General features: G+C 34.8%; 2 protein-coding genes across 2 annotated transcripts; both read right to left on the bottom strand.

The window, feature by feature from the left end:
* Window positions 1-836: 836 nt before the first annotated feature.
* Window positions 837-22,964, bottom strand: LOC111795266. Its single transcript, XM_023677575.1, has 32 exons — window positions 22,729-22,964; window positions 22,480-22,653; window positions 21,945-22,040; window positions 19,983-20,052; window positions 19,694-19,824; window positions 18,481-18,621; window positions 18,156-18,313; window positions 15,935-16,103; window positions 15,748-15,846; window positions 15,427-15,504; window positions 14,458-14,517; window positions 14,185-14,342; window positions 12,909-13,110; window positions 11,537-11,653; window positions 11,152-11,237; window positions 10,955-11,059; window positions 10,789-10,860; window positions 10,060-10,148; window positions 9,636-9,784; window positions 8,966-9,109; window positions 8,778-8,885; window positions 8,407-8,517; window positions 7,401-7,505; window positions 7,191-7,301; window positions 6,331-6,509; window positions 5,695-6,169; window positions 5,337-5,444; window positions 5,158-5,216; window positions 4,624-5,008; window positions 1,752-3,290; window positions 1,456-1,660; window positions 837-1,377 (listed from the first exon to the last, which is right to left on the bottom strand). The coding sequence occupies exons 1-32, from the start codon at window positions 22,837-22,839 to the stop codon at window positions 1,280-1,282; spliced, it is 5,892 nt and encodes a 1,963-aa protein (XP_023533343.1). The 5' UTR covers window positions 22,840-22,964; the 3' UTR covers window positions 837-1,279.
* Window positions 22,965-23,793: 829 nt separating this feature from the next.
* On the bottom strand, window positions 23,794-25,923 carry LOC111794812 (proline-rich protein 4-like). Its single transcript, XM_023676963.1, has 2 exons — window positions 25,652-25,923; window positions 23,794-24,973 (listed from the first exon to the last, which is right to left on the bottom strand). Exons 1-2 carry the CDS (start codon window positions 25,821-25,823, stop codon window positions 24,105-24,107), a joined length of 1,041 nt encoding a protein of 346 aa, XP_023532731.1. The 5' UTR covers window positions 25,824-25,923; the 3' UTR covers window positions 23,794-24,104.
* Between the last annotated feature and the right edge of the window lie 1,509 nt (window positions 25,924-27,432).

Genomic DNA, 27,432 nt, shown 5'->3' with positions numbered 1-27,432 from the left:
GTTTAAACTATTTATAATTTTTTAGTTTTTTTTTTTTTTAAATTATCTTTTAAATTAATTTATCTATTTTACATCTATTTTTAAAATTAGTTGGGTTTGAAAACTAAAATAATAATTTTATTTTGTAGTATATAATCTCAAAAATTTATTTGTTTGTTATTTCATATATACTTATTGATAAAATCACCCCATTTATTTAATAAATAAAATTGCATTGTTGATTATGATTTGTGTAATTTTCTTCTTTTATTATTATTATTATTCAAATAATACTAAACTTATTAAAAAGAAATGGAAAGAACATAATTATTAACATAGTTATATGATATTTATTTTAAGATTTTTTACTATTAAATCTACCCTGTCACCTATAAGTTATCATCGTTTATTACGTTCTAACATAAGNTTTTAATAGAAATTATATATATATATATATATATATTTATTTATTTATTTATTTTATTTTATTTTTTTTTTTTTGTTGTTGAATTTTTGGAAGACAAAATTCAAGTTATATACAGATTTACATAATTTGGTTAAGATAACTAAACCAATTCGAAAATAGAGGTACAATTTAACTCTATCTTATCATACTTTTAACATTATCATGAAAAATTGAGAATATTTTACCTTTGTAACAAATGCTAGTCATGCATTGTAACTTTAATATTTAATATGAGTTTTATAAAGTTTTAGCTAATAATGTAACATGTACTATAGATAAATAATTTTTTTTAAAAATAATTAAGAAAAGACAACCCGACAATCCAATCGAACCCAACTAAAAAACAACATATTGAGATGTTGAACTTTATTCAATTGCTCAGCCACCAATCTAACTAACTCGAAATTTTGGATTGATCTAAAAAAATCCTCAAGTCAACTCGTGCACACTACTTAAGAATCTCCATATCATAGTTAAGAAATTGAGTCCTACTAAGCTACATAATGGGGAGAAAAAATGACTTCAGAAATCACATTTATGGGCCAACCACCTCCCATTGAGCCGAAAGTGTACATTTCTCGCATATAGTTCATCTTTGCAATTGCAAAGGCCTATCAACCCCATACAAGCTCCCAAAATGCATTATATGGCTCTTGCATCTTCATAATATTTACTAGAACTACAATCCTAGCTATATAACTCGACGCCTGTGGGAAAATCCGCAATATATACAAAGCTACTGAAAATTCTCTAATTCCTTCTTAAAAAGAGAATCACGAACCTTTTGACGAAGACTTTAAATCTTTAAAAACATTCGCGTGTAGAGTCCAGAACTCAAAAATTCTCACTTGGCACCAATCCAGGATAGACAAACGACAGTATCTGCTTCAAGGATTTCATTGATTGCTTCAAGAATGCATGCCTCTTCACACCTACAATTAATGGGGTCAAGAGAAGGGTTTGAAAACAGTATTTGGATCTTACTTGCATGAAGTAACGATAGATCTTACCTTTCAGTAATAACTTGACGTCCTTTGAGAAGCCCTCGACTCGGCCTAATACAGGTCTTATGCCACAAATCTGCACAACACAGTGTTCCAAGTAAAGGGTCATCTCCATAATTTGCAGCAGCAAACAGCAGACATTCTGGGCATCGATATCAATATGTTTTGTTTCGGTATCACAGAGCTCGCAAATGATAGCCATTGCTTGATCCTGTATAACAAACATGGACAGACAGTTATTTAGTTTTCCAAGTGGCTAACGAAGTAATACTAATAGGCTTTGCAGCAATTACAAGAAATACCTGCAACCCGTGTAAAATTTCGGGCATTGGAAGTTCTGGAAAATTTGTGAGGTCAACATAACCCACATCCTCGGCCTTTCGAGCAGCTCCCTCGGCTTGTATACATAAAAACTTCAAAAGAAGGAATGTAATTGTATAGATATGTACGGCCAGAGTATCAGAGAAGTATGTTTGACAAACTGGATCTTCACTTTCAGTGGTTTGACCCCTGACTATCAAAGATGTTGAGGAACCAGAGAACTCGGGTTTTGATCCGCAAGCGAGAGGAGAAAGAGCAAACCATCCACTTTTGCAGCGTATAAACGATGGTTTCTTGCAATCTTCAAACTCCTCTTTGAGGTTTGGAGGACATATGAAAGGAGCAACCCTGACAGGAGATTCTCCATGGCGTTGAGTCACTCGACTAACAAAGGCCAACATATGAATGCATTTCTCACGCAGCTGCGAATCAATTTCTTTGGTCGCCTTGGCCCACGAGTTCCTATGTCTTGCTAGCACACACATCAGCATGAGAGTTTGCTCTGTATCTCTAAGAGCACTAAGAGAAGTTTTGGTTCTTCCAGAACGTGACCTTTTCTTGTCATGTTCATCAGGGGAGAAGTCTGGTGCATTCAGATGGTAGGAGATCATATACATTTTCTCCGAGAAAAAGTAGTTCATCACATTATCAAGAACATCTAGATAAGAACCATCTCCTAAAGATTGCACTACAGCTGTGATAACAGCTAATCCAAGTTTCCAAATCAATTGGTGGTAATTTTGAGGCCTATCACCAGAGATTAAGTTATTTCTATCATAGTCGAACCGTGAGCACGTACTGTCATCAAAACATTGAGTAAATAATAACTTAAGATATGACAAGAGACCAGATGCTATAAGCATATTAGCACCTCCCCGAACACGAGCAAGGGTCAAGAAAAACTTCATTAATATAGGAACAGAAGAAAAACTGTTCTCATCTTGAAGCTTCACGAAAATATGTTGCAGCTGGAGATGCTTCTGTACGACAGGAAGCCATGTCTCCGACGACAAAAACTTTCTTAGTATCAAGTCTAGAGTAGTCAAAGCCAGGGTGCAGTGCTCAGCATTTGTTGTGAAGCTACATAATATAGGTAGCAGTCCCAACATAACATTAGAAAATTCAGCTAAGTCTTTGACGTACGAAGGGTCACTTTCTCCATTAGAACATGAATTAAGATCATGATATTCCACAGAAGAAAGAAGCAACTTCAGTAAGAGATTAATTGTCTTATTAGCTCCAGCAGCTGGCTGGATGGAACTTAACTGTTTAAGACCGGAGCCTGAGGTCTTTACAATAAGTGCACATACAGACAGAGGCACAGTCTTATCTGCAGATCTGATGAGGAGAATTAGCAATTCCAATTGGGCTGTAAGAAAACCAAGGACACAATCGGAGATACCCAAACCGAATGTTAACGATTCAATAGTCGCATGGAGATAATGACATACGTCTGCAATGCAATGCTTAGCAAGTTGATCGATGTTCTTTTTTCTAACTGTAGCCCCTTTCTTCGAAGTCTGCAAGAACGTAAATGTGGCATACAAATTAGCGAATCATCAAAGTAAACATTGTTTAGACTTCTTTGAATTAAGAAGAATACAAAAATAAATAAATAAATAAGTGTTATAAATTTGGGTCAAAGTTAGGCAATCTTAGAGATTATTTAGTTTAGGCTTTATATTCTTTTGGTCAAGGAGGAAGATGGGTAGCTATGAAGGCTACGCCAATTAATCAGCTTCCCAAAATAGAATGACTTGATACCATGTTATAAGTGTAAATTATCTTACTTGATTTCATATTAATTTTCGTAGAGGTACATGTTTCTTTTATAATACATAAAAGCTAACTAAATCCTTATATGCTAAGTAACAATACATCTAAATAAATCCTTAGATACTAGGTAATAATAAAACCAAATAAATACCTAGATACTAGGTAACAATACAAATAAATTAATGAGATCAACTTAAGGCTACTTAAATCAAGGTCATTCCTTCATCCGGTCGTTTCGTAAAGAAACTGGTATTTTAGGATGTAAACTAGCAAACTCTTCTATGGACTCTCAAAAGAAAATTGGACCCCATCATGAAAGCACACCCCAAAATGGGGCATACTAACATCTATCTTTCTCATACACGTCCAAATATTGGATTTATTGTTAGTATGGTTGGTCAGTTTATGCATAGTCTCAATGAAGAACCTGAGAATTTGTATATCAAATCCTCAAATATCTCAACATAACTTCGGGAAATAACTGGTCCTTTTTTTTTTTCAAAGAAACTGACAAGAGAAACATCGAGATATATTCTGATGTAGATTGGACAGTTGACAACACAGCGTCGAAGATCGAACTGAAGTTATTGTTCCTTTGTATGAGGTAATTTTGTTACATGGAGGATCAAAAAGAACTCCATGGTCAATGGTAGTGCAAAAGTTGAATTTAGAGCACTTGCTTGTTGTGAAGGCATTTATATCGAGAGAGTTGATTCATAAAGAACCTAGTTCATCATGGTAGGACAAAACATGTTGAAATCGACAGAAAAAGACAATAATGAGTACTTCAACTCAACTATGGGCTTACCGAACAACAATTGGTGGATATTCTTACCAAGCCTTTGCCAAGATCTAACCTTGAAGATTTGAATAGCAAGTTAGGATTGTATAATAGATACAACCAACCTTGAGAGGAGTGTTGTAAATTATGATCAAAGTTAGGGCGATCTTGAATTATTTATTTTAAGAGTTGTTCTCGTTTTCACTTTGTATTCGTTTAGGTATGACTTATGCTTTTGATAAGGATAGAATATCATTGAGAACAAAAAACAATCTGTTAGAATGCTCAAAACTTACGTCATCGAGAATCAAAGTCAAGATGGCTATCAATGCCTTCAACGCAGTAAGTTTTGATCTGGTGACCAGCATCATTGAGTTTACATCCTCCATGCTACTAAGCATTCTTGCTGCAATTGCCTTAGATTCTTTCCATTCTGAATAATCCCATAGATCTAATCCCAAATCTGTCTGCATATGCACGAGGTCAAACAAGTACGCATCTTTGGCGGTCACAAAAATGTCATCTTCATAGTTATGTTGGTAAGAACGGAAAATTTCGGACTCGATAAGAAACAGGGAAAGCTCTCTAAAAGGTCCAGAGCCAATTTTACGGCCTTCAAGCTCTCCCTGTAGATGATAATAAAGATCGCTCAATATCAAACTGTTCAATTCATCACCTCCACTGCAAAAGACAGTAAATAAATTATAAATAGAAGGAATGAAAATGAAAGAAGGAAATAAAATAAACAACATAAAACCGGAATACACAAATATTGAAATGGACAATGATTTAGACGTCTACTTTTAAAAAAAAAAAAAAAAGTAGTCTACCTGTAACCACGCTGCAAATATTGTGCTGACAATTCTGCAAAGGCAGGCAAACTGATAAGCTGCAAAAGAAATCACTGCCATTAGAAAATTATATGAAATTAAACTGCAATAAAAAATTAATTATCAAATGAAGCCCTTGGAAGGCCTTGATTTGAGGAATGACAATGAAAGAATTCAACCTTTTTCAACATTTCATGGATTTTCCCAAGCAATGAAACTGACATGCTTCCCCCATCACCAGTTGCTGATTTTGACATCACATGCACAAGGAATAGACTGGAAGCAACCTGTTAGTAAGTACAAGACTTGTTAAGTTCAATAGACAAAAACAGCAAACAGCTCTGGAAAATATATCAACTTGTCAAGGTAGCTCTAGAGTACAGAAGTAAAAAAAAAAATAATAATAATAATAATAATAAAAAATAAAAATAAAAAGCAGAAATCAAAACTTAGGAGTACAGAAGGATAGAGATTACAGTGTTTTTTTTTAAAAGCTGAGAGATGAAAGAAAGAAAAAATAAACTGAATGAAAACCACCTTCGCACGGTAATATGTTTCATTATCGAATTGACAGGAAGCAAGCAGCCTGGTCAGCTTGCCTAAAAGGGAGCCATCACAAGCAGTTGATAACATATTCTTAACATCAGAGAGACTCGCCAATGATTTTGGATTTTCATTGCTCGCAACAACCGTAGCTTTGTCCTTCGATCCAGCCTGTTGTTTCGCAATTGACTCACCATGTAGCAACTTTTTTTGCAGAAATATGTCATACGACATTATTTCCATCGTGGACGAGAGAGAGAGAAATTTGTAAGCAGAGTTTAGAGCCTGCATCTCAGTAATATTTTTTGGGGCACAAGTTTCTCCAGAAAGAAAGTGTGAAACACTGTCTGTCAATTGTTCCAAAACCTTATCTGAGGTTTTCATCCTATCCAAAATCATTATAAATGGACCAGCTGTCTGCCAAAGTGCCTTCATAAAGTTGAGTATATTCAGCTGTATCCGGAGGTTGCTGTAGATCAAAAATAGAAAACATATCTAATGTTAAGACAAGAGATGAAATAACACAAGCAATCTAGCGCCCGTCGAAAAGAAAATAGAACCTCAATAAAATTGTACAAACAAATGGATTAATCATTCAATAATCGGGAAGGATTCTTTTAGGCAATGAACCTTTTGGCATGATTGTTGGCCTCCTTTAGATATTGTACAAGCGCATCAATCAAACTTGATTTCTCCAACCCTGATGAAGTCGGCAAAGATTCTTTACTTTGATGATTCACTCCACCACTGGAATTTAGCTGAACATTCAAATTCTCCTTGCTAGCTAATAAAGCAACAAGAAAAGAAGGCTGCAGAGAGGAAGAATGAAGAAAACAAATACCAAGTCAGAATAATGACATTTATTTCTAAAATTTTAATATTACCCTCAACCTTTCTAAAATTGCAACATTACCTTTGACCTTTCGTTAAGGTTTCAAAACTACCCTCAAGGCAGTGTGCCGATAACCTAAAACAACTTAGTGGTGATAGGATACTTGTTTGGATTAAGTCCAAAAGAACGACATTTAGACACAATGACTTTTTCTAAAAAAAATTAACTGTTTTCTATCACCATGGTAAATTTGAAACATTTATGAAGAGTCCAGAATAATATTAAAACTTTTGAACTAATAGGAGTATTTGAACCAAATGACAAAGTTCAGCGGTATATATAAATAATAGGAGTATTCTAAATTATACTCTTTCAATCATGGAAATTTACAGGGAAAAATAGGAAAAACCTTGCAATCCTTGACATTTTATACAATTTTTTATCCAAAAGAAATCAAGAGGAGACATACAAGACCAAACACAGCTTCGTAGTTCCACTCGAGCACTCTTGTACAAAAGTTTAAAAATAGATCGTAACTAGAAAAATAAGGTGAATTATTGATCAACCGGTACTCAAGGATGCAAACATTTGCCCAAGATTATATTCATGTACGTCCTCCTTTTCAATAACCACAAAAAAAGTAGATTTGAGAACCAACCTGATAAAGTGCTGCTGAAGTCAACATGTTAATTATGGCAACAAAGAGGTCTTCGTCCCACACAGATTTCTTAAGAAGTATGCACCCAATTGAATGCCTCAAATCCGTTATCTAAAATCATGAGAATAAAGAAACATCACAAACGAAAATAATTAGTCCAATGAAAAAGAAATCATCAATGTGGAAATATCTCAAGAAAGAGTATTACACCTGCTCATCGTCGAGACTAAAGCATGCACTAGATAAATGTGGTTGCAAATCGTCTGTGATTAACAATAACATAGATAGTACCCTTGCCGCACCGACTTGTACTCTCTGCATAAATGTCACAACCCATGAATCTTTGGTACAGAATATAATAATCATAAAAATAAATGAAAGAGAAATAAATAAATAAATCAAATCAGTCATATCCATACATTATTTCATTAATGAAAGCAAAAGCTGCAAATATGGGGGGAATGGAAAATGTAGACTATAAGCAGATTAAAGGACTATTTTTGTAGAAAACTAAACAGAATTGCAGAGCACAAGAGGTTATGAAATAGTACAAAGAAATGCATATTTAAGGTATTTGGTATAAACTTTTGGTTAAATTATACCAAATATCTTTAAACTTTGGGATAGATTTCAACTATGCCCTAAACTTTGAAAAGTTTAATTTTAAATTTATTATAACTCATCAGCTTTTATAGAGAAAGACCGACTAAATTTAAATTAATAGATAATCCAAATTTCTAATCAAAATTCCCTAGGTACTAGGTAATCTAAATAAATTCCTAAATAAGATAAATCTAAATAATAATCCATAGATACTACAGATCTAATTCATCGCTAAATCAATAATACTTTGAATACTTCATTTGTAGAACTCACTAAACAGTTCACCCACATCCTTAACAACATCCTCCCAGATTTTCTAGGGGCATTAGGACACCATGCTTCAAAGAAGTGAGGAGCTCACCTAACATTATTTTATTTGTTTAACTTTTGCTAAGAAGTTTAATCTTTTAATGTTCTTTTTTATCATATCATCAATTAAAGAAATTTTAGTACATAAAAACATTATTAATATACTTCTGAAGAGAGAACAAAGGAAAGAAAAACTACAGAGCAGTTCACTCATTTCAAGATATTTTATGAATTATTGGAACGACAGTTATTTATTGGAAAATAATTTTTCAAACGGAATTTCAAAAAGTAAATATATTCATACCACATTTCGAAAATATGATAACAAAGAAATGGTGGCTGCTGCTATAGGCATTGGTTTAGTTTTCAAAGACGTCAACGCTTGATGAAAGACGGTAGGTGCTGCCGACAAATCCTGAAATGGACATATTAAAGTCATACAGCTAGTCTCACCAATTTCTAATTCATCAAACACAATAAATTCATGATATTAATTTATCTATCTAGATATTAAAAATATAATGAAAAACAATAATAGAATCCTAAATATATTCGATTAGAAATGCATAAAGACTACGAAGAAGATGGAACCATTATATCAATCCGAAGCTTGTATAATGTAACTAAGATTCAATCGCATTTAAAAAACAAAAAAGTGATACAATCATGAAATACCTTTGAAAATGAAGAGAGCATGATGAAAAGAATTTCCAGCACAGAACAGATGCTATGTTCTAACCCCTCAATCTCCCTTGGATCAGAAAGACGGCTAACATATAGTTTCTGATAAATATAATCCCCCATGTCAGCAATAAAAGACAAATAAGCTTAAAATATGCGCAAATTACTTTCATTAGACAGACCTCAAGAGCTTGTCTAGTCGTACAAACCACTCGAAAAAGAGTGTTATGAATGGAAGAATCAGAAAGCAGCATATTCTGGACAACTGGGCCCAGTTTTCCGGTACCTGAGCTTAAAAGAATGCATCTCCTCGTCACTTCAAGCACCTGCAACAGAATGGATAATGACACAGAAATTGAACAAATATTTGAGCCAAGCATTTACCAAGACACTCCTCTTTGTTTTTACATGAAACGTAAACTATTCAAATTTAAAAAGTTCCAACCAGTCAAGTTCCTAAATAAACTTAATAAAACGAAAAAAAAAAAGAAAGACCCTCCCAACTACAAGCTAACGTAGATCCTTGACATTAAAAGATAAGGCTAGTTTCCTGATAAAAGAAGAAAAGTGTCCTCCTAAATTTTAAATCAGTGCAATCTTAGAGAAAAATAGTTTTGGAAAGATCATGTCAGGCACAAAAGATACTTATAGCAATCGATTTAAAATATATTATTCAATTTGAAAGACGATTACAAAAAAGTATGTCCAAACTTAAAAATTTTCTAGAACAATTAATAAAATTGGTTCGCACAACTGAAGGTAGAATTGTAAGATTTTATTGTCAGAGACTTTTACAGAGTAACAAAACAACACCTTAGGCCGAGAAAATATGAATTACAAAAGGGAACATACCTTCGAAGTAACAATCCAACGAGTATGCTTGACTTTGTACTTCCAGTACTCATGATTTACTAGAATATACTGGAGGCAGAAAGCAATAAGAGCTAGGATAGCATCATTTTCTAATCCAGTCTCCACTAGCTGCATGGTAAAGTCCAATACTGAAAAGTTCAACAGTTCACCAGAATGAGACCATGCTAGTATGCATCGTGCACTGAAGTAAGGACATCAACAACAACAGGTTGCCAAGTACAAGAACTAGTTTGAGTTTCACTAGCTCACTTGAAATTTCACAGAGGAACCCACGAAAAAGAATCCTAGAAAGATTAATAAAATACTACAACACCCAGTTTTATAAGAAGTCAAGAAAGTGAGGAGGCCAAAACGAAATAAACCATATCAACCACAAACTATTAAAAGCTACAGCAAAACATACATGATATAGACAGTGGGGAGTCAATATCATTATACTCAGAGTCAATAAGCAACATCTTTGCGAGCTTTCCCAATTGAAGCCATGATTCACTGAAAAAATATAAAGAACGAAAGAAATAAATTATCATTTGTGAACTCAATAAAGTCAGTGAAGTTAATTAATGATGCATACGAGTAGATATACATGTATAATAACCACACATTTGTTTAAGAATAAAGAAAGAAGAAAAGAATCTTCCTCATAAAAAGGATCCATAGACTATGGATGGGACATCAAACCTTAAAATACCAAAATTTCAACCCATACAAAAGTAATGGCAGTCTTGGATGTCCCAGGAACAATATTGCTCATAACCTAGTAGTTGATTTCAATTTTTCATATAATGTTTTGAAAATTTTAATTTTATCCTCAGTCTTTTATTCTGTTCGAAATTTTTAATGGAGCTTACTAACAAAGGATTTCCATGAAACAATTTAAAATGTTTTAAGGTAAAATTATTTGAAGTTTGTGAGGCAAAATTGAAACCAACTGTTTCATAATTTTACCTATAGTAATCGACTAAGAAAATTTTGTGCTGCTGTTGGAATCCAATTATTAGGATTTACAGAACTAACCATATGAATTAATGCAGTATTAAGTTGATGAAAACGTGCAAGTTAGCAACAGAATAATAAATATTTTCAAGCAAAAATAAACAAAATAGAAAATGAAGATGAAGGAATGCTCCACCTCAGTGCATCACGACCAGAAACATTGAAAATATTTGCCTTGAGTGCCACTGGAGTGACTGTAGCAGGAAAACTAGGACCAAGATGAAAAAAAATTTAATAAATAAAAGGAATTCATAAAAAGAACATTGCGAAGTGTAAAAGAATTTTAAGAATTATAAGATTACCATTTCAAAATCTTTGACAAAATATTCAGGCCCATGGACATTGCTGCAGCATTACTTGGATTAGGAGATAAATTTCTGACCAAGACGCAAATAACCTCAACCACCCTGGTGAAAAATACTAATTTATATGGATGAATGAAAAATAAGCATTCCAAGTAATGGAACTTTTAAATCGAATGAAAGGGATTTTAATTCACCACATATTCTTTTCCATCGGATGAGCTGTGTCTGCTACTTGAGGATTGAAAAACTGTGTAGCACCCATTAAAGCAGAACAGACAGCCTATACAAAAAAAAATTCCAATGGTAAGTAAGAAGAAAAGTCATAATTGTGACAGTATGAATGCTTTATAAACCAAAGTAAGGCCAAAATGATGGGTGACTTGCTTCTCTCATGTTAAAATTCTTTTCCCGACATGCCCTTATGATCCTTGATCTACAAATCCAAAATGTAGCACGGGTGCCAACAGTTCATAGAGAAGTTTTAAAATAATGAAACTTTAAAACCACATGGATAGTAATAGAGAGTTCAAAAGGCAGACTAAAATAACAAAACAACATAAAAAGAGAAGCACAAAATACCGTGTTAAAGGAAACCATCCGACTGAACAAGTCAAGTATAACAACTTGTTCATTGTTGTTCAAATACATTCCTTGGGCCAAACGCATGAGCAATATGAGTATCCCTGATAGNAAAAAAAAAAAAAAAAAAAAAAAAAAAAAAAAAAAAAAAAAAAAAAAAAAAAAAAAAAAAAAAAAAAAAAAAAAAAAAAAAGGTCAACATAAATTGATAAAAGAATTTGACTAATGTAAACGGAAAGATTTCAATATTAAGTTAATGCTTGAATAGATATACTCAAGATAAATAAATCATCTCCTCCTAAACTTCTATTACGTTAGATTAAATGGTTAAAGTCAAAAAACCAAATCGTAATGAACCACTAACAGAAAAATAGGACACCGATACAACACACCACTTGATGCATCATCTTTTTTTTAACTAAAATACAAACATGGTAAAGGCACACTAACTAAACTACATTTTTAATTATAATAAATTATATACTAACCTTCAAAAAAATTCACATTAAAAAAATCAATGTGAAAAGAAGTGATGAAATGCTTCAAGTTGGAGAAATTAATTACAGACTATTAACAATTGAATTCCTCTTTTAAACGAGAAATGAAACTTTTGAAGAAACAAAAAGAGATTAATTCTCTACCTATTCAATTTCTCATAACAAAGTATTTAAAAAAGGTAAAGACCAAATAAATATCCATATCTATGTGCCAAAAAGTCTATAAATTTTGTGATTGCTCTTGTTTTGATTTTCATACCAACTGGACGGCATCATAAAAGTCCTAGATTCTACTTGTACTTTTCAACCTCTTAAGCTCTGTTTAAAAAAAAACAAATAAACATTTTTCTAAATGGGTTAATACCCGGTGAGTAACTTAAAATTAACCATGTTCCTAGACTAATATGCTTTTAAAAAATATAAATAAATAAATAAATAAAATACTTTAACACTACCTCAAGTGTACAAAAAAATTTCAAAATAATGCTCACAAGTGCCCAAGATATATTTAATATGTTCAATAAGTGTTAGACATGTGTCTTGTGTGTTGAATTGTCAAAGTTATGTCGTACATAGATATTCCAAACTAAAGAGTCCAGCTTTCACCAATTCTATCCGCATTCAAAGCATATAATCAATGGTACATGCACAATGAAGAACTAAATACGGATGGAATTGTGGGTAGTGACAATGAAATAAAGCAAAGACCATAGTTACTGTATGGACAAGGTATTGTGTAGCAATGCAAAAGACGTAAAATTACATGTCCAAAAAAAAAATGTTGAAAATGATGTCTTGCAAGCGATAAAGACCACAAACACCAAAGAAGATAAAACTGGTACAAGTAGAAGAATAATATTAATTCATTTGCTTACCTCCCAACGTACAAGAACAGTATTTCCACCAACCACTTTCAAAACTTGTCCACGTGTCTTACAGGGAATCAAAAGTCCCTCCATTCCAGGCACAAGTAATGGCTCTTGGGTCTCAACAAACTCAGGGATGCGATCCACCGAGGTACTGCTATTAATCTCAAACAAGGATGATATTCCCACAGACTTATCTAGGAAGTTAAACCTATTGATATTAATCAATATATCAGATGGAAGAAAAGAAGTGAGTAAGAACAAATAGAAAAAATAAATAAATAAAGGTGAGGTGACAAATGTGGGAACATAGGTAAAGATAACACTAGCAAATAGAAATAAATTATACACTCGGAGAGGAAATGAAAGGGGTGTCCTAGCTTGCAATAAAAAAAATTAGCCCAAAAAAAAGCCTATGGACTTGACCCCAAACACCTGAACCTAACCGTACTTCAAACCTCCCTAAGACGACCACCCCTCTAAAACTCCTGTTTCTCTTGATTTCAAATGTCGCAGAAGGTACCAACAATATAAGAAAAAGAGGTATCTGCTTCTACTGAAAGAACCACATAAAATGATCACATAATTTTACACCCCTAACGGTGAGCTGGACCTAAATGCACACAAATTCACGATATGTTGGACAATTAGATATTTGATGCCTTGTACTAACTGGTTTGCAATAGTTTTTTTTTTTTTTTTTTTTTTTTTCCTCTCTTTTTCATTTTTTTAATACTAAACAAGACTTTTCATTAAGAGATGAAAAAAGACGAATGCACAAAGAAACAAACTCCAACAAGGGAGTGAAAAGAAGCAACAAAAAAGAACTAAAAAAACAGATCAAACCAAGCTAAGAACCACAGTACAAAACTGAAAGCCATAAAAGAAACTGTGAATGATATAAAAAAAAGTATCCAAATTAGGTATATATCTTGAAGGGAGGATCCAACAAGAGGCTTCAAGAGAGACTTAGGACAGCCTGCTTCAGAACTTACAAACCAATGAAGTTACTTGATAAGAAAACTTAAAGGAAATTTCTCAATAAAAAATGTTCTAATCACGGAGATCCAACTAAAAAAAATATGTATTTTCTTCGTACAAAAAGAATTAAGAATTTCTTATTCAACATAAGCTTCCTGACTTCAATTTTTTCAAGTCAGCTGAAAATGTAGTAATTCAACATGATATTCCACCCAAGGATTAAGAATTTCAGATTTCAAAGGTAAGAGCGCTTTGCTTGCGATTTCAAGGCCAACAAAAACTAGAGAGTAGAGACACTACTTACACGCATTCTGCTGGCCAAGCTCCTTCACAGAGAGATGACAAAAAACGAACAAATTCTACGACCCTAAAAGGAAATTCACCTTCTAGGTCACAAAGGAAACACCGAATAGGACCATCAGTGAAACTCTCTTTGTCCCAGAACTGAATGCAAAGTGACTCCTGCAATTTCATGCGCAACAAAATAAAGACAGAAAATTATCAGCAAATGATGTAGCAGGAACAAGAAGCAACAAGTACAGAATGATCACAATTGATGATCATTATACATCCAAACCTCCCCACGGTATATATTGCAAAGAATATCCAAAATTGACCGGAAGGTAGCATCCTCCACCTGCAACACAGACAAAGTTGAATAAGAGAAGGGTATTAATGAATCCTAGCATCTAAGAGATTGGACTCGACCACTACTCAACAAAAGTCATAACTATTATCAAAAAGTTCGGCATGTACAAAAGATTGGAGGATGGTTCACCTAATAATTAAACTAATTACTAACAAACAAACTAAAGAAGCCAATTAACAACTTGGCCCAAGTAAACCCAAACAACTAATGAGGTCAAACAAGAAGTACAAGGTTAACTCTAATTTGAAGACTTGGGAATCTTATATTTTTTTGCCTTTCCGAAGTTTCTCAGTTTGTTGCAGCTATTCTTTAGTTGTGAAGATTTGGGATCTTTTCCTGGTTGCTGATTAGGACTTCAAAGGTCTTGGGATTTCGAAAGATCTGGTTTGAGGTGGATGGTCTTCATTCGTCCTCTTAGTGTTGCTGCTTCTCTCTATGAAGATATTGGTTCTTTTGTGCTTCAAGTTTTTCTAGTCTTTTTGGAGTGTATTTGAAGATGAAAGTAATAGTTTCTCTTGGAGAAGTACATGACGCAAAGCTTTAGAAAATCCGTAAAATTAGGCATTTGCTATCTGTAAAGCACGGGTAGCTTTTGAAGTTATAGAAGCGGTTAGTTCCTTCTCAAGCATGTTAAGCTTAGAATTTTGTATTTTAGTTTTGAGTACAAGTTTTTTATGTCCTTTGTATTTGTATACGTCAGTACATCAATGAAAAATTCTGTTTTTTATTTTCATTTTAAAAAATTAAATTTTAATTTTACTTATAAAAATTAGAAAATAATTTAAANAAAAAAAAAAAAAAAAAAAAAAAAAAAAAAAAAAAAAAAAAAAAAAAACCTCTAATCCAACTGCACCAAGCATCAACTATTCCAAGCAAGCATCAAATTGAAATGTGTACCTGAAGATTAATTTCATACGATGCAATAAACGCAGAAATAAAGGTTCTCAAGACACTTCGATAGCCAACAACGAGTCCCTANCCTCCGCTCATGATCACTACTTAACATGTCATGAATAAAGAAAAATTAATAAGAAAAAAATAAAGTGAAAAATACTAAATACAATGTATTTTAGTACGCAAAGATTAACAAACCTTACAAAAAAAAAGTAGAAACTAAAATGAGTCAGAATCATGCACAAAGCACGAACGGGATATCAGAGCTGTCAAATTCATTTATTGATTGGATAAGAATAAGAAAACCAAGTAAAGGCAGCATACTTCCGATTCCTTCAGTAAATCACTGTGAAGTATATCAAGAAAATAATTGAATGCTGCCGAATCAAAAGCTTGACGAACATAGCCAACATGATCAATCTCCTGGTCACGAACAAAAAGTTGAAATTGAAATAATATGTAGTATTCATAAATTCTCGAACAAACAAGCACTTTTCGCAGACCCACATACCAGCAGCCCATTGTGTTCCTCTTTTCCGGGAAGTGATGATATTAGACACAAGAAAACTGCCCATGTTAGTAACAGAGGGCCTGCTTCTTTTATTTCGAAAGCATTCAAACTAGAGACTATTGCATCCATCTCTTGAAAATCAGACGAGGTAAAAACTGAAGCACCCTGCCTGTGGAATGGAAAAGTACTTCAAAATGAGAGATAAGAAGGAGAGACATGACCTATTAGGAAAAAATGCTAAAAAACCAAATTAATAAGTAATAGACACAAGTAGTTGCCCCTAATCCTACTCTTATGGGGAACATTTCATCGAAAAAATGAAATAAACAAGGCAAAGCCATCTAAAGTCGATGAGAAAATTAAGGCCATAGTTACACAAGTCCTTCACAAGGGAACTCAACAAGGAAGAGATGAAAACACTGATCTCTCAGATGGTCCCAACGAAATGCTCCTGTCCTCAAAAATAGTTCCAATTCTCCCAAAGACAAACTATCACAAAAAGGCTTTCCAATTTCTAACCATCATGGAAAGACTACAATTACAAAAGAAATCTTTGTGATTTGAACTCCACCAAGAGACTAAATGTTGTATGCTATTAACAAAAGAAGCCTCAGTATTCAATTTCTCTCTCACCACACGTCCTACATAATACCCCTAATAGCATCAAGCCACAAAGTCTAACCATGGAAATATATATATATATATATTTTTTTTTTTTTTTGAATGCCCACCAAAAATAACACATAAGAGAACTCCTGGAAAAGAGGAAACGGGCAAAAAAACATATTTAACAAATTCCATCAAAACTTGGAGGCAAAGAGGCACCCATGATTTGCTATTCATAGAGGGCTAGCTGGCAAGATTCCGATATTAAGAAAACGTATTGCAATATAAAGAGAAATCACATTGGTAATAGTTTTTTAAGTGGATTATCATTCTCCCACAATCCACAATGGATAGATTCTCCATACTTTCCCTAATATCTAAACTCCCTTACTCCCACTATTTAAAATCGATTCAACCTAAAAAATACAAAGTAATTATAATAATGTCACTATTAACATTTCTAGCATAACCCATTAATACTCTACTAGGATCTTGTTTGAATTTAAACCTCCCAGATAGAGGAAAAGACAATGGACACAATGGAGAGAGAAAGGAAAGACGAAACTAAAAAAAAAAATGAATGGCAAGAGAAACCCCTAGAAGGATTGGGGGACCAAATTCTAACATCCCTTCTCCCTGGGATCACATGTTGATCTCAAAGAAGAGAAAAAAAAGGCTTGTCATGTCCAAAGTCTTTCTATCAAACCAAAATAGTTGGAAACCTAAAAAGATCGAAGAAGAAAGATCTGGGGAAAGTTCAAGAAAATGTTCGTCACTTTTAAAACTTCAAAAGCCCATTCAAAATAAGCTTAAAATTTTTTAGACTGAACTTAAATTTAATAAATATTTTATCTTTATTTTACATATTATGGATTTCATATATTATTATCCGATGTTAAACATAATTGAATATTCATCAACAGGGAGAAATTTGCTAACGCCAATAGATGGAACCTCCTTAAACAAAAAGCTCCCCAATCTCTAAAAGACAACAGCACGATTTACAAACACAATCACAACCGATTGATAGCCGACTAATTTCTAGCAACTACCTAGAACTAAAGGTGTTAAGTATTTAAAAACACGCCTCAAGAAGTATCCTACTAGCAAGCTTTAAATTCATACATCCACATATATAAAAATAGTATATGATCTCTACTGGCATTGTGACTCCTACTTAGGAAAACTAACATAAATCAGAAGTTACAAATAAATGGATGAAGACAGAAAATAGGAAAATAAATTAAAAAAAACAATTAGGAAGAATGAATAAAAGGATCCCAATTTGAAGAAACAACACTTGAATAGTGATCAAAGAAGTTTGAAAGTGAACACTAATGAGAAGCCATTAGCCTAGATAGATCAAAACATTCAAACCAAACCATACTCTTTTCTTTAAGAATTCTTTGATTCCGCTTGAACCAGTGAATGAGGACTATCAACGGAAACATTCAATCAGTTTTACACTTTCACAATCGCTTTTACACGCTTCTACACTTTTCACATTTCAACAGTGATTGAAACTATATGTTCATAAAGAAAAGGTAAAACATCCTTATTAATTGGCCACCTAGCAATCCTAAAATATAAAAACGTTACCAAACAAGATGAAAACCTGAAAGTTGTTTGATCATGAACCATCTGGAGAAGACTTTCTAGGTCCAACGTTTCCATAAGGATAAATAATAGTCGAACTTTAACTTGACAAGAAGAATGTATTGCTGCACTTGATATTGAAAGCATTTCAATGTTATAAGATCCAGATATGATTCCCTGGACCACTTGCATCGTTAGCATATATAGGATAGTAGAATACTTATAGAAGTATAACAAAGGAAGAGATACACTGGCCTGGACACACGTTATCCAAAAGAGAGAGAGAGAGAGAGAGAGAGAGAGAGAGAGAGAGAGAGAGATAGCAATAGAAGAAACAGATGTACCTTATAAAGCAGGCACAATGCCCTCCATCGCTCACCATTACATCTAACAAATGACTCATAGTATGCAATAAACAGAATGTCCAAAATTAGATTATCTTCTGTCAAAGTCTCTTCAGCCCAAAATGTGAAAAGGTCAATGTCCTACATAGCATTCCAACGGTTAATATCCAGTTAAAATCATCAACAAATGTGGTGGTGGGTGGGTGTATTATAGGGACAGAAGTAAACATCCAAGTGATATTCAAAGCAACAATTTCAGAATAAACAAGAAATAGGTTATACGCTCTGATTTCAAGGTAATTGTCTTCTTCTTTTAGCATTTTGAGAGTGTCCAGGCAACAATCACCTCAACTAATCACACGGGATAATAGAGAAGGCATGGTCACGGACAGAGACGTGAGCTCTTGCTAAGTTTAATTTTACCCTTTGAGAATCTACCTCGAAGGATGTTTGTAATTATCCTCTCGATCCTATTTTGGAGCCCTTTCTTATCCTGCTAGAACTTTAATTGTTGCTCGGGCACCTTTTTCTGGGATGTAGTTTTTGTAAGCCCCTTTTATGTTCATTNCTAAATTCACAGATGAAAAAAAAAAAAAAAAAAAAAAACCTATAATCTCAAGAGACAACCACTAGTTTTACACATTTGGTTACTAGTGGAAGCTCAATCTATTTAATATACCATGTTAGTTTTTCTTATGAGCAACTACAAGGGAATAAAATGACAGCCCAAAAAGAGGGCCTCCACAACTACTGATAGACATACTCCAATCCAAAAGAATAAATCATAGCCAGTACATAGCAGGAAAAATTATTAAATCCAAAAAACTAACAAACGTAGAGAAAGAATCCCTCAAAAGATTTTTATTCCTCTCGTTTCTAATAAATTATAAAAAATAAAATAAATAAATAAATAAACTTTGTTGAAAGCAAGCCACAAAGTCTTCTTCACTCCATGGAATGAATGTCCCACAAAAATGGATGCAAGAAAATCATATGCATTGTTGGGTAAACTCTAGGACTAACTAAAAGCAACAAGTATCATCGCCTAGTATTTAGAATCAAAAGAGGAAAGAGCAAAAAGGTGTCCAGGATATTCAAATTAGAAGAACATATAATACAACATGATTGAGAAAGGTAGCAATAAGACATATGCTTTTACAATAATGCAACAGTAAAGGAGAAAAGGAGAAAGCATCATCCATTCTAACCATACCATCTGCTCAGGGTGAGCGGAGGACATAAGGCTCTCCAAGACAAGTATAAGTTTGCTTTCCAATCCATCAGTAACCAGACTTAGTGCCTTGTCACAAATATCACCATTTTTGGAACCATTTCCAACATATACTACATTGAGAACATCAATAAAATCAATTAGGCATAAGCAAACATTAATATCTATTGGAAATAAGCAGTCCTAAATTAGAGAAGTTCATATATACAGAAAGAGAGGAAAAAGAAGAAAACAAATCAGAAACGGGAATCACTCATCAAAATGAACTTACAAGCATGCAAGAGTATGCGCCTTGTACATTTCAGCAAGCACTGCCGTTCAATGTAATATTCAAGTAGAACCTTCATTAAAATAATAAAACCAAATAAGACAACAATAACTTAGAAAGTATTATGAAACATGTAGAACATATTCATTTGAGTTCTTAAATATGACGTAGAATGCTAGTGGATTAATTTTAAAATTTCTATATTTAGGATTCTCCTGCAGTTTTCATAGCTATTTGAACCAAAATCAGATTATTAGATACTGCTTGCAATGGGGAAACATAAAGAGAAATCAAAACACAATTGAAGAACCCAAATTCACTACAAGATCTTACAGTCATTATGGACTCAATTTGCCAAGTCCTAATTAAAGACGATAAAATTCTCAAACTCCACCAACGGAAATTTGTTTGAGTTACCATCGGTAAGGATGAGGTTTTGGTTGGTGAGTTGCATTTGGTGCCTTTGGAGGAGGCTCTTATGGCCACTAGGTCAATGCCCACCACTCGTGGTTGTCTAGCCATCCTTTTCTTGAGAGTGATTTCACTATCTTGGAAAACACTAGCTTAACTAAACTAGAAAACTTATTAAACTTAACCAGGAAATTTAACAAAAAATCAAATGAACAATACTGTTTGAGTTTTAATCTAAGTGTTGCTTGACAACACAGCTCAAATGATTGCCACTACTTTGGTCCTACAACCTACATAAAATTTCTAGCATTCATAAGTTTTTTAGATGATTTACAAGATCAAAATATCACATGCCCCAACCTTTCAAGCAGCCCCACCAACTTGAAAACAAAAATAAATAAAGAAAAGAACCCTTTCCTCTCCTCTTCATGGTGGCAGTTGACAATTTTAAAATATATTTGAGTATCAAGGCCAACTTAGGCACAGCTTTACTAATCTCTCGAGACATACTTAACACACTACTACATTTAGTTGCGAAGAAAACACATAGAATATTAATTTTCGAGGTAGATTTTTACCATGGTTTGATATTTTGGCATTGGTCCCTATGACCACTTCCATTGGTCCCTTAAATTGTTATGGTGATGGTTATGGTGATCACTCATCAATAGAAACGGGAATCACTCATCAATAGAAGGAAAAACCTTTTACTTTTTCCATTGGTCCCTATGACCACTTCCAACCCATGATGGTTATGGTGATTGATATTTTGGCAAACAGCAATTTAAGGATTTAGAGGGAGATCGTATAAAAGGTTTCTGGGTGGGAAGGAAAGAATGCATCTACTCCAACTCCAGTTTATAAATGATAGTATGGAAGGGCTCTTTCAATAACATCAACAAATTTTCCATGTGTTCTAGTTGTTGTTTGGGCTTAAGGTTGATAGACAGAAATGCATCTTCAAGCGAGTTGCAAGGTTGCTTCCTTCCCAATCATCATTCTTGTTCATAATGCTCCCACTGTGTCATAATCCTATCATTTTTAGGTGGTCACAAAAGTTAAGAAAAAGTCGTCCTCCTAAAAGGTGATTTGAAGTGTTTTTCCTCCTTTGCCTAATGTTGGAAGGTACTCTCCATTTTTAAGGGTGAGCTAGATCTTGCAAACCCAATGTACAAAAAGTGTTCACCTGCGTTTTCTTGTTTTCGTAATATGTTTGTGGTTTCCATACCTTTCAGCTCTTTTAAGTTCCTCTTTCTCATACTGTTTTTCCTTCTATTGATGAGTTGTCTATCAAGTTGATGCTTCTTGCTCTTATCTTAGACTCAACTAGTGCCTTGCCATTATTTGTATCTCATTTGACTAAGAGTGGATATCTCATCTCTACTGACTCATTAAAGTCCACCTAGTGTTACTGCTACTCGTTATCATCATAGACTTGACTTAATATATGATTAAATATTGAATCTCCACCATTGAGGAAAAAAAAATGTAACACCTAGCTCGAAAGGTGTCTATTAAAGGTACATATGAGAAGAAATGGAACAAGCTACTAACCAAGTGAAGAAGTTCCTGAAATGGGGAATTGCTAGCTAAATTTTCGTGTTCAGTGGTTCGTTCAGCCAGAATGTATGATTGCACCTCGTCCAGACACTGAAACCGACAGATACAAGGATATCATCAATAAATAAAACGATAATATATTATTTTATCGAGGGGAAAAAAAAGTAACATGTCCAGTAAATATAATATGAGAATTCTCATGCTCTCTATTCTTTCAAGTCTTTTATTCTCTTGTTTTAGTTGGGATGATAATCCCTCTGTGGTTTTCTTTCTTACCCTTTACTTTGTTCATTCTCACTTATCATAGAAATTCATATCCTTCGAACAATTTTGTTCATTTTCATTAATCAACGATAAGTTCGTATTTTTTTAAAATAAAATAGTAAGAAGAACAGAATTCTCATGTTTTCGTGCATACAACAAGACTAACGAAAGAAGTGAATTATTAGCTAAGTGACATTTGAAATGCAGTGGAAAACATTCAAAATCCGAATACAACAACTGCAGAATACAAAGCAAACAGGCATACCAGATAGGAGCTGAGCTTGAGAGCCTTGTCTTTAAGCTCAGATTGTATAGACAATGTGTGTGCTCCTATTTTGATTCCCTGAGAATCTAAAGCCGCCCTCGATTTCTCATTCGGTTTCTTGAAGAGTGAAACAGTATCCAAGAACCAAGCACGGTTGTCGTCCAACTTTTTCACCTGAAAAAAGACACTGCCACGGTTAATGTCCACTCAATCACTCCCGCCTGAAATATAAAGGGGAGGAATTGTCACCAGTTTTGGAGGAAGTTCTGCAGAAGAGAGGGGGACATTTTCGAGCTCAGTAAGAAGTAGACAGAAAGGATCCCACCAGAGAGAAGAGTCGACGGAAGTGGAGGCGGCCATGGGAGTGAGAGCTTGGAAGCTGAACCCTAGCTAGCAAGAATGAACACAGAAATGCCCGTTTGATTCCACTCTTTTTCGCGCCTCTGCGTTTCAGAGGCCCCAGCAATTGGCGGAGCGCGCCTCAGGCAGGGACGAAGTAAATATTAGTTCCTCGTTTGGTTATTTTATGTTTTTAAGCGACGATGAAAAGGTCGAAGGGTAATATTGTAATTCCACTTAATTAAGTATAAATATTTTTAAAATAAATTCAAATGTTTTNTTTTTTTTTTTTTTTTTTTTATGGGACGAATTTACATTAAAAAAAATTAGTTTTTAAGTTTATAAATATTACTTTCAAGTACGCCCTAATCGTAGCTTTTATTGGAGTCATTTCCATCACTATGCTTTCGGGAGTTGTAACTTTGTTCAACACTCGAGGAATGGACTCTACCATCATGGTTAAGTTAGGACATGAATTTAATACCACTTGTTTGAGACGGTGATCCTCGAGATACCTATGTATGACTATGTTTTCGAGAATTGTAACTTTGTTCAACACACTCGAGGAATGGACTCTGCCATCATGGTTAAGTTAGGACATGAATTTAATACCACTTGTTCAAGACAGTGATCCTCGAAATACCCATGTATTGATTTATATTGTCCATGTTATGCCTTCAAACCAATAGAAATACTGTTTCTTATTTATATACTCACGATATTTCCCTTATTTATATACTCATGGAACAGTTGAATTGAATCGACCTAGCCAACCGTCAAACTTAAGTTGGACTTGGGTCAGCCTCGGGTTTTAAGCACTACAATGAGGTTAAGTCGGCACGTGGGATTTCTAGAATTTCAATTTCTGCTCGACCCATTTCCCGTTCGACCAAAAATAAAAATTGTCCTAAAACTTGTAAAAAAAAAAACTAAATTTGAAGTTAAAAAGGAATTAAACAATATATTATAAACATGTAAGTATTGAAGCATTTGTGCCTATTCATTCCCATTTCTGAAACAAAGAACAATAACATGCAAGAAGAATCTGAGAGTACAATTTTCTAAACGAAAAATTGTTCAATAAATTTACAGAATCACAACAATCATAACAATCCACACAAATCTAAGTTTAAATGTAAAAACAAAACAAACAACAGTTCAGTCCTGCTCCTATTAACACTCACTGATTTGAATCCATTTCTATGCCAGAAACTGGAGCTTTATTTGCAGCAGCTGAAAGTGACTAAACCTCCACTGCACAATACCATGTTGAAGACAATAATAGGCTAATGATGAGCAGGAGGTGGGTGTTTAGGGAAACCTCCAAACTTGTGGTGGGAGAAGTACTTTGGTGGGAAATTGGGAAGAGGAGGGAAGTGAGGAATGGGAGGCCATGGCTTCTTAAGGAAAGGATGATGGGGTATCTTTGGAATGGGAGGTAGATGCTTGAAGAAGGGATGTTTTGGCTTCAAAAATGGAATGGGACTAGGTGGTGGTAGGATCTTTGGGATGGGAGGCTTGTAAATAGGAACCGGTGGTGGAAGTGGTTTCTTATACACAGGAACCGGAGGAAGAGGCTTTTTGTAAGCAGGGACCGGCGGTGGAAGTGGTTTCTTATACACATGAACCGGTGGTGGAAGAGGCTTTTTGTAAACAGGAACCGACGGTGGGAGGGGTTTTTTGTAGACAGGAGGAGGACTAGGCTTCTTGTAAATGGGAACCGGTGGTGGAGTTGGTTTTTTGTAGAATGGGTGGAGAAAGTGTTTGAAGTATGGATGGTGAAACTTGGGGATTAGAGGGAGAGGCAAAGGGAAGTGAGGGAAGTTTGGGAGGGGAGGGTACTTGAAAGATGGCCACAAGAAGGCTGATGTGCAAGTTTGAGGTGAAAACTTGAGGTTACCTGAGAGCCCAAAGGTGTGTGTTTGGTCTGATTTGGACACCAAAATGAGCTTAGAGGAGGGAAGGTCATGATGGGCAGGGCAAGGGGTGGCTGATGCACTGTAAAGCTGTGCATAGCATTCTTCCTTTAATTTTTCATCTTTCACAATGGTATTTGGAAGCAATACTTTGAACTTTCCTTCTTCGTTTAGCTCTCCAATTCCTCTTGTTTTGAAGTGGCCATCGGTTGATTTGCAATCTATGGCTACTTTTAGTCCTGCAACCAAACATGTTTTGGTTACTTTATTGCGAAAAAAACGTCTAAGAATTGTAACAGCCCAAGTCCACTGGTAGTAGATATTGTCTGTTTTGGTCCGTTACGTATCGTCGTGAACCTCACAGTTCTAAGACACGTATGACAGGGAGAGGTCTCCACACTCTTATAAGGAATGTTTCGTTCCCCTCTCCAGCCAATGTGGGATCTCACAATCCACCCCCCTTAAGGGGCTAGCGTCCTCGCTTGCACACCATTTGGTGCCTAGCTCTGATGACATTGGTAATAGCTCAAATCCACCGCCAGTAGATATTGTCTGTTTTGGCCCGTTACGTATTGCCGTCAGACTCACAGTTTTAAAACGTGTTTGCTAAGGAGAGGTTTCCACACCCTTATAAGGAATGTTTCGTTCCCTTCTCCAACTAATGTGGGATCTCGCAATCCACCCGTCTTGGAGGCCCAGCATCCTCACTAGCACACCATTCGGTGCCTAGCTTTGATACCATTTGTAATAGCTCAAACCCATAGCTAGTACATATTGTCCGCTTTGGCCCATTACGTATTGCCGTCAACCTCGCGTTTTAAAACGTGTCTACTAAGAAGAGGTCTCCACACTCTTATAAGGAATGTTCGTTCTCCTCTCTAACCAATGTGGGATCTCACAAAAACAGGCATACATACCTGACAAGGCATGACTAGTTTTGATGTTACTCTCCTTGCAGCCAGCACATTCGCCAACGCCAACGACCTCGACCGTCTTCACATCAGCATAGCACAAGGTTGCAGCAAATACAAATGACACCAAGAAGAAGCACAACAAGGGTGTCCTTCCAAACAGAGAAGGATTCCTCATGGTGAAACCACAATGCCAAATCTGACCCGAAACCAACTCTCCCGAGATCGAGCAGCAGCTATGAGCTTCGGGGCAGTGTACAAGAAATGAAACAGATGAAGCTCATTATATAGCTGCAGATAAGTGAGTAAAAAGCAGAGTTTTGAGACTTAAGGGCATGTCACATGTGGTAGGAGGGGGAGCCCTTAAATGATAAGGACTGGCTTTGCAATGCATGAGGAAGTCTTGGCCACACCAGCCAGAAACCAACTCAACTGCCATTTTCTTTCATTTATTGAGCAATCAAAATGGTCTCAGCTTCCACACCTTTCTGAACCTACTGCTAACCAATATCACATAATTAAGCTTCCTTTCAGAGTAAAGGGAAATGGTAACTGTTTGAACAGCCAATGGAAAACAAAGTCAAAAACAAAAGAAATCTAAAGGATGGTAACATATTGAACAGTGATAGTGGAAACATATTCAAAATATGGTTGGAAGTTGACATGTTTATTAACCTCACATCTTGGAAAAATGAAAGGTTCATTAATTTCAACCTTACGATCCTTCTAATTTGAGCTTAAATTAATAACATCGCATAGAAATGATGAACTGTATCTCCGTGATTATGACAATCAATCCGGTACTGCTCTTAACTGTGTACTCAAACTACTTCATACAACTTTACTGTAACCGTTCAAGCCCATTGCTAGCACATATTGTCCACTTTGGTTCATTATGTATCGTCGGCTTCACGACTTTAAAACGCATCTATTAGGGAAAAGTTTCCATACCCTTATAAGAAATGTTTTTTCATCGCTCCAATCAATGTGGGATCTTACTATTTCTCTTGGGGGCAGTGTCTTTGTTGACACACTACTCAGTGTCTGGTTCTGATATCATTTGTAATAGCTCAAGCTCACTACTAGTAGATATTGTCTGTTTTGGCTCATTACGTATCATCGTTGGCCTCACGATTTAAAAATGCATCTACTAGGGAGATGTTTCCACACCCTTATAAGGATGTTTCGTTCCCCTCTCCAATCAATGTGGGATCTCACATTTACAAACGTTGACATTACTCTATGTAATTCATTTTTTGCGTGGCATGATCGACCCCAAACAAATACTTGAGGCATTTCATTAACAGCATCATTCATCAATGAACAAAATCATTCAGATCAACCAATTGTGGTGCATAGCAGTCCTCAAGCACGTTCAAAGCTTGTGCAGACTTAGCTAACTTTCAGCCCTATTTACTACCAAGGCTTAAATGAAAGGCTATTCTATTAATGAAACGCCTCCAAAGTTGGAGGTTTGATGGATCTCAAGCCACTTTTCCTAATGGATTTTAATTTCAACGTGACACCTTATCAACACTTGTGGGAGTCCAGCTGTTAACTTCTTATTGTATTACAAGTATACAAGTGCGAGGGTGGAGATCTGAACATTTAATGAGTTTCATATGATCAATTTGAAGAAAAAATATTTGAAACATATGATATTTTACGTAGAATTGCTAGCTATCGGAGTTTGAGCTGCGGAGTTCAATGCTAAGCTTGGGGATTTGGATATGGCAGAAGTTTATAAACACTGTTTGAATACAAGAGAAGCTACTATACCGACAGGA

The sequence above is a fragment of the Cucurbita pepo genome, chromosome LG05 (genome assembly GCF_002806865.2).
Source record: "Cucurbita pepo subsp. pepo cultivar mu-cu-16 chromosome LG05, ASM280686v2, whole genome shotgun sequence".
NCBI lineage: Eukaryota > Viridiplantae > Streptophyta > Magnoliopsida > Cucurbitales > Cucurbitaceae > Cucurbita > Cucurbita pepo.
Note: the sequence above shows the minus strand (reverse complement) of the source record. Positions and strands in the feature narration are given on the sequence as shown.

Bases quoted from the DNA above. Each gene is read 5' to 3' on its own strand.
- LOC111794812 (XM_023676963.1), bottom strand. From the start codon at position 25,823: ATGAGGAATCCTTCTCTGTTTGGAAGGACACCCTTGTTGTGCTTCTTC. The intron at 24,974-25,651 runs GTATGTATGCCT...GTTTGGTTGCAG, and splicing joins AACTAGTCATGCCTTGTCAG to GACTAAAAGTAGCCATAGAT.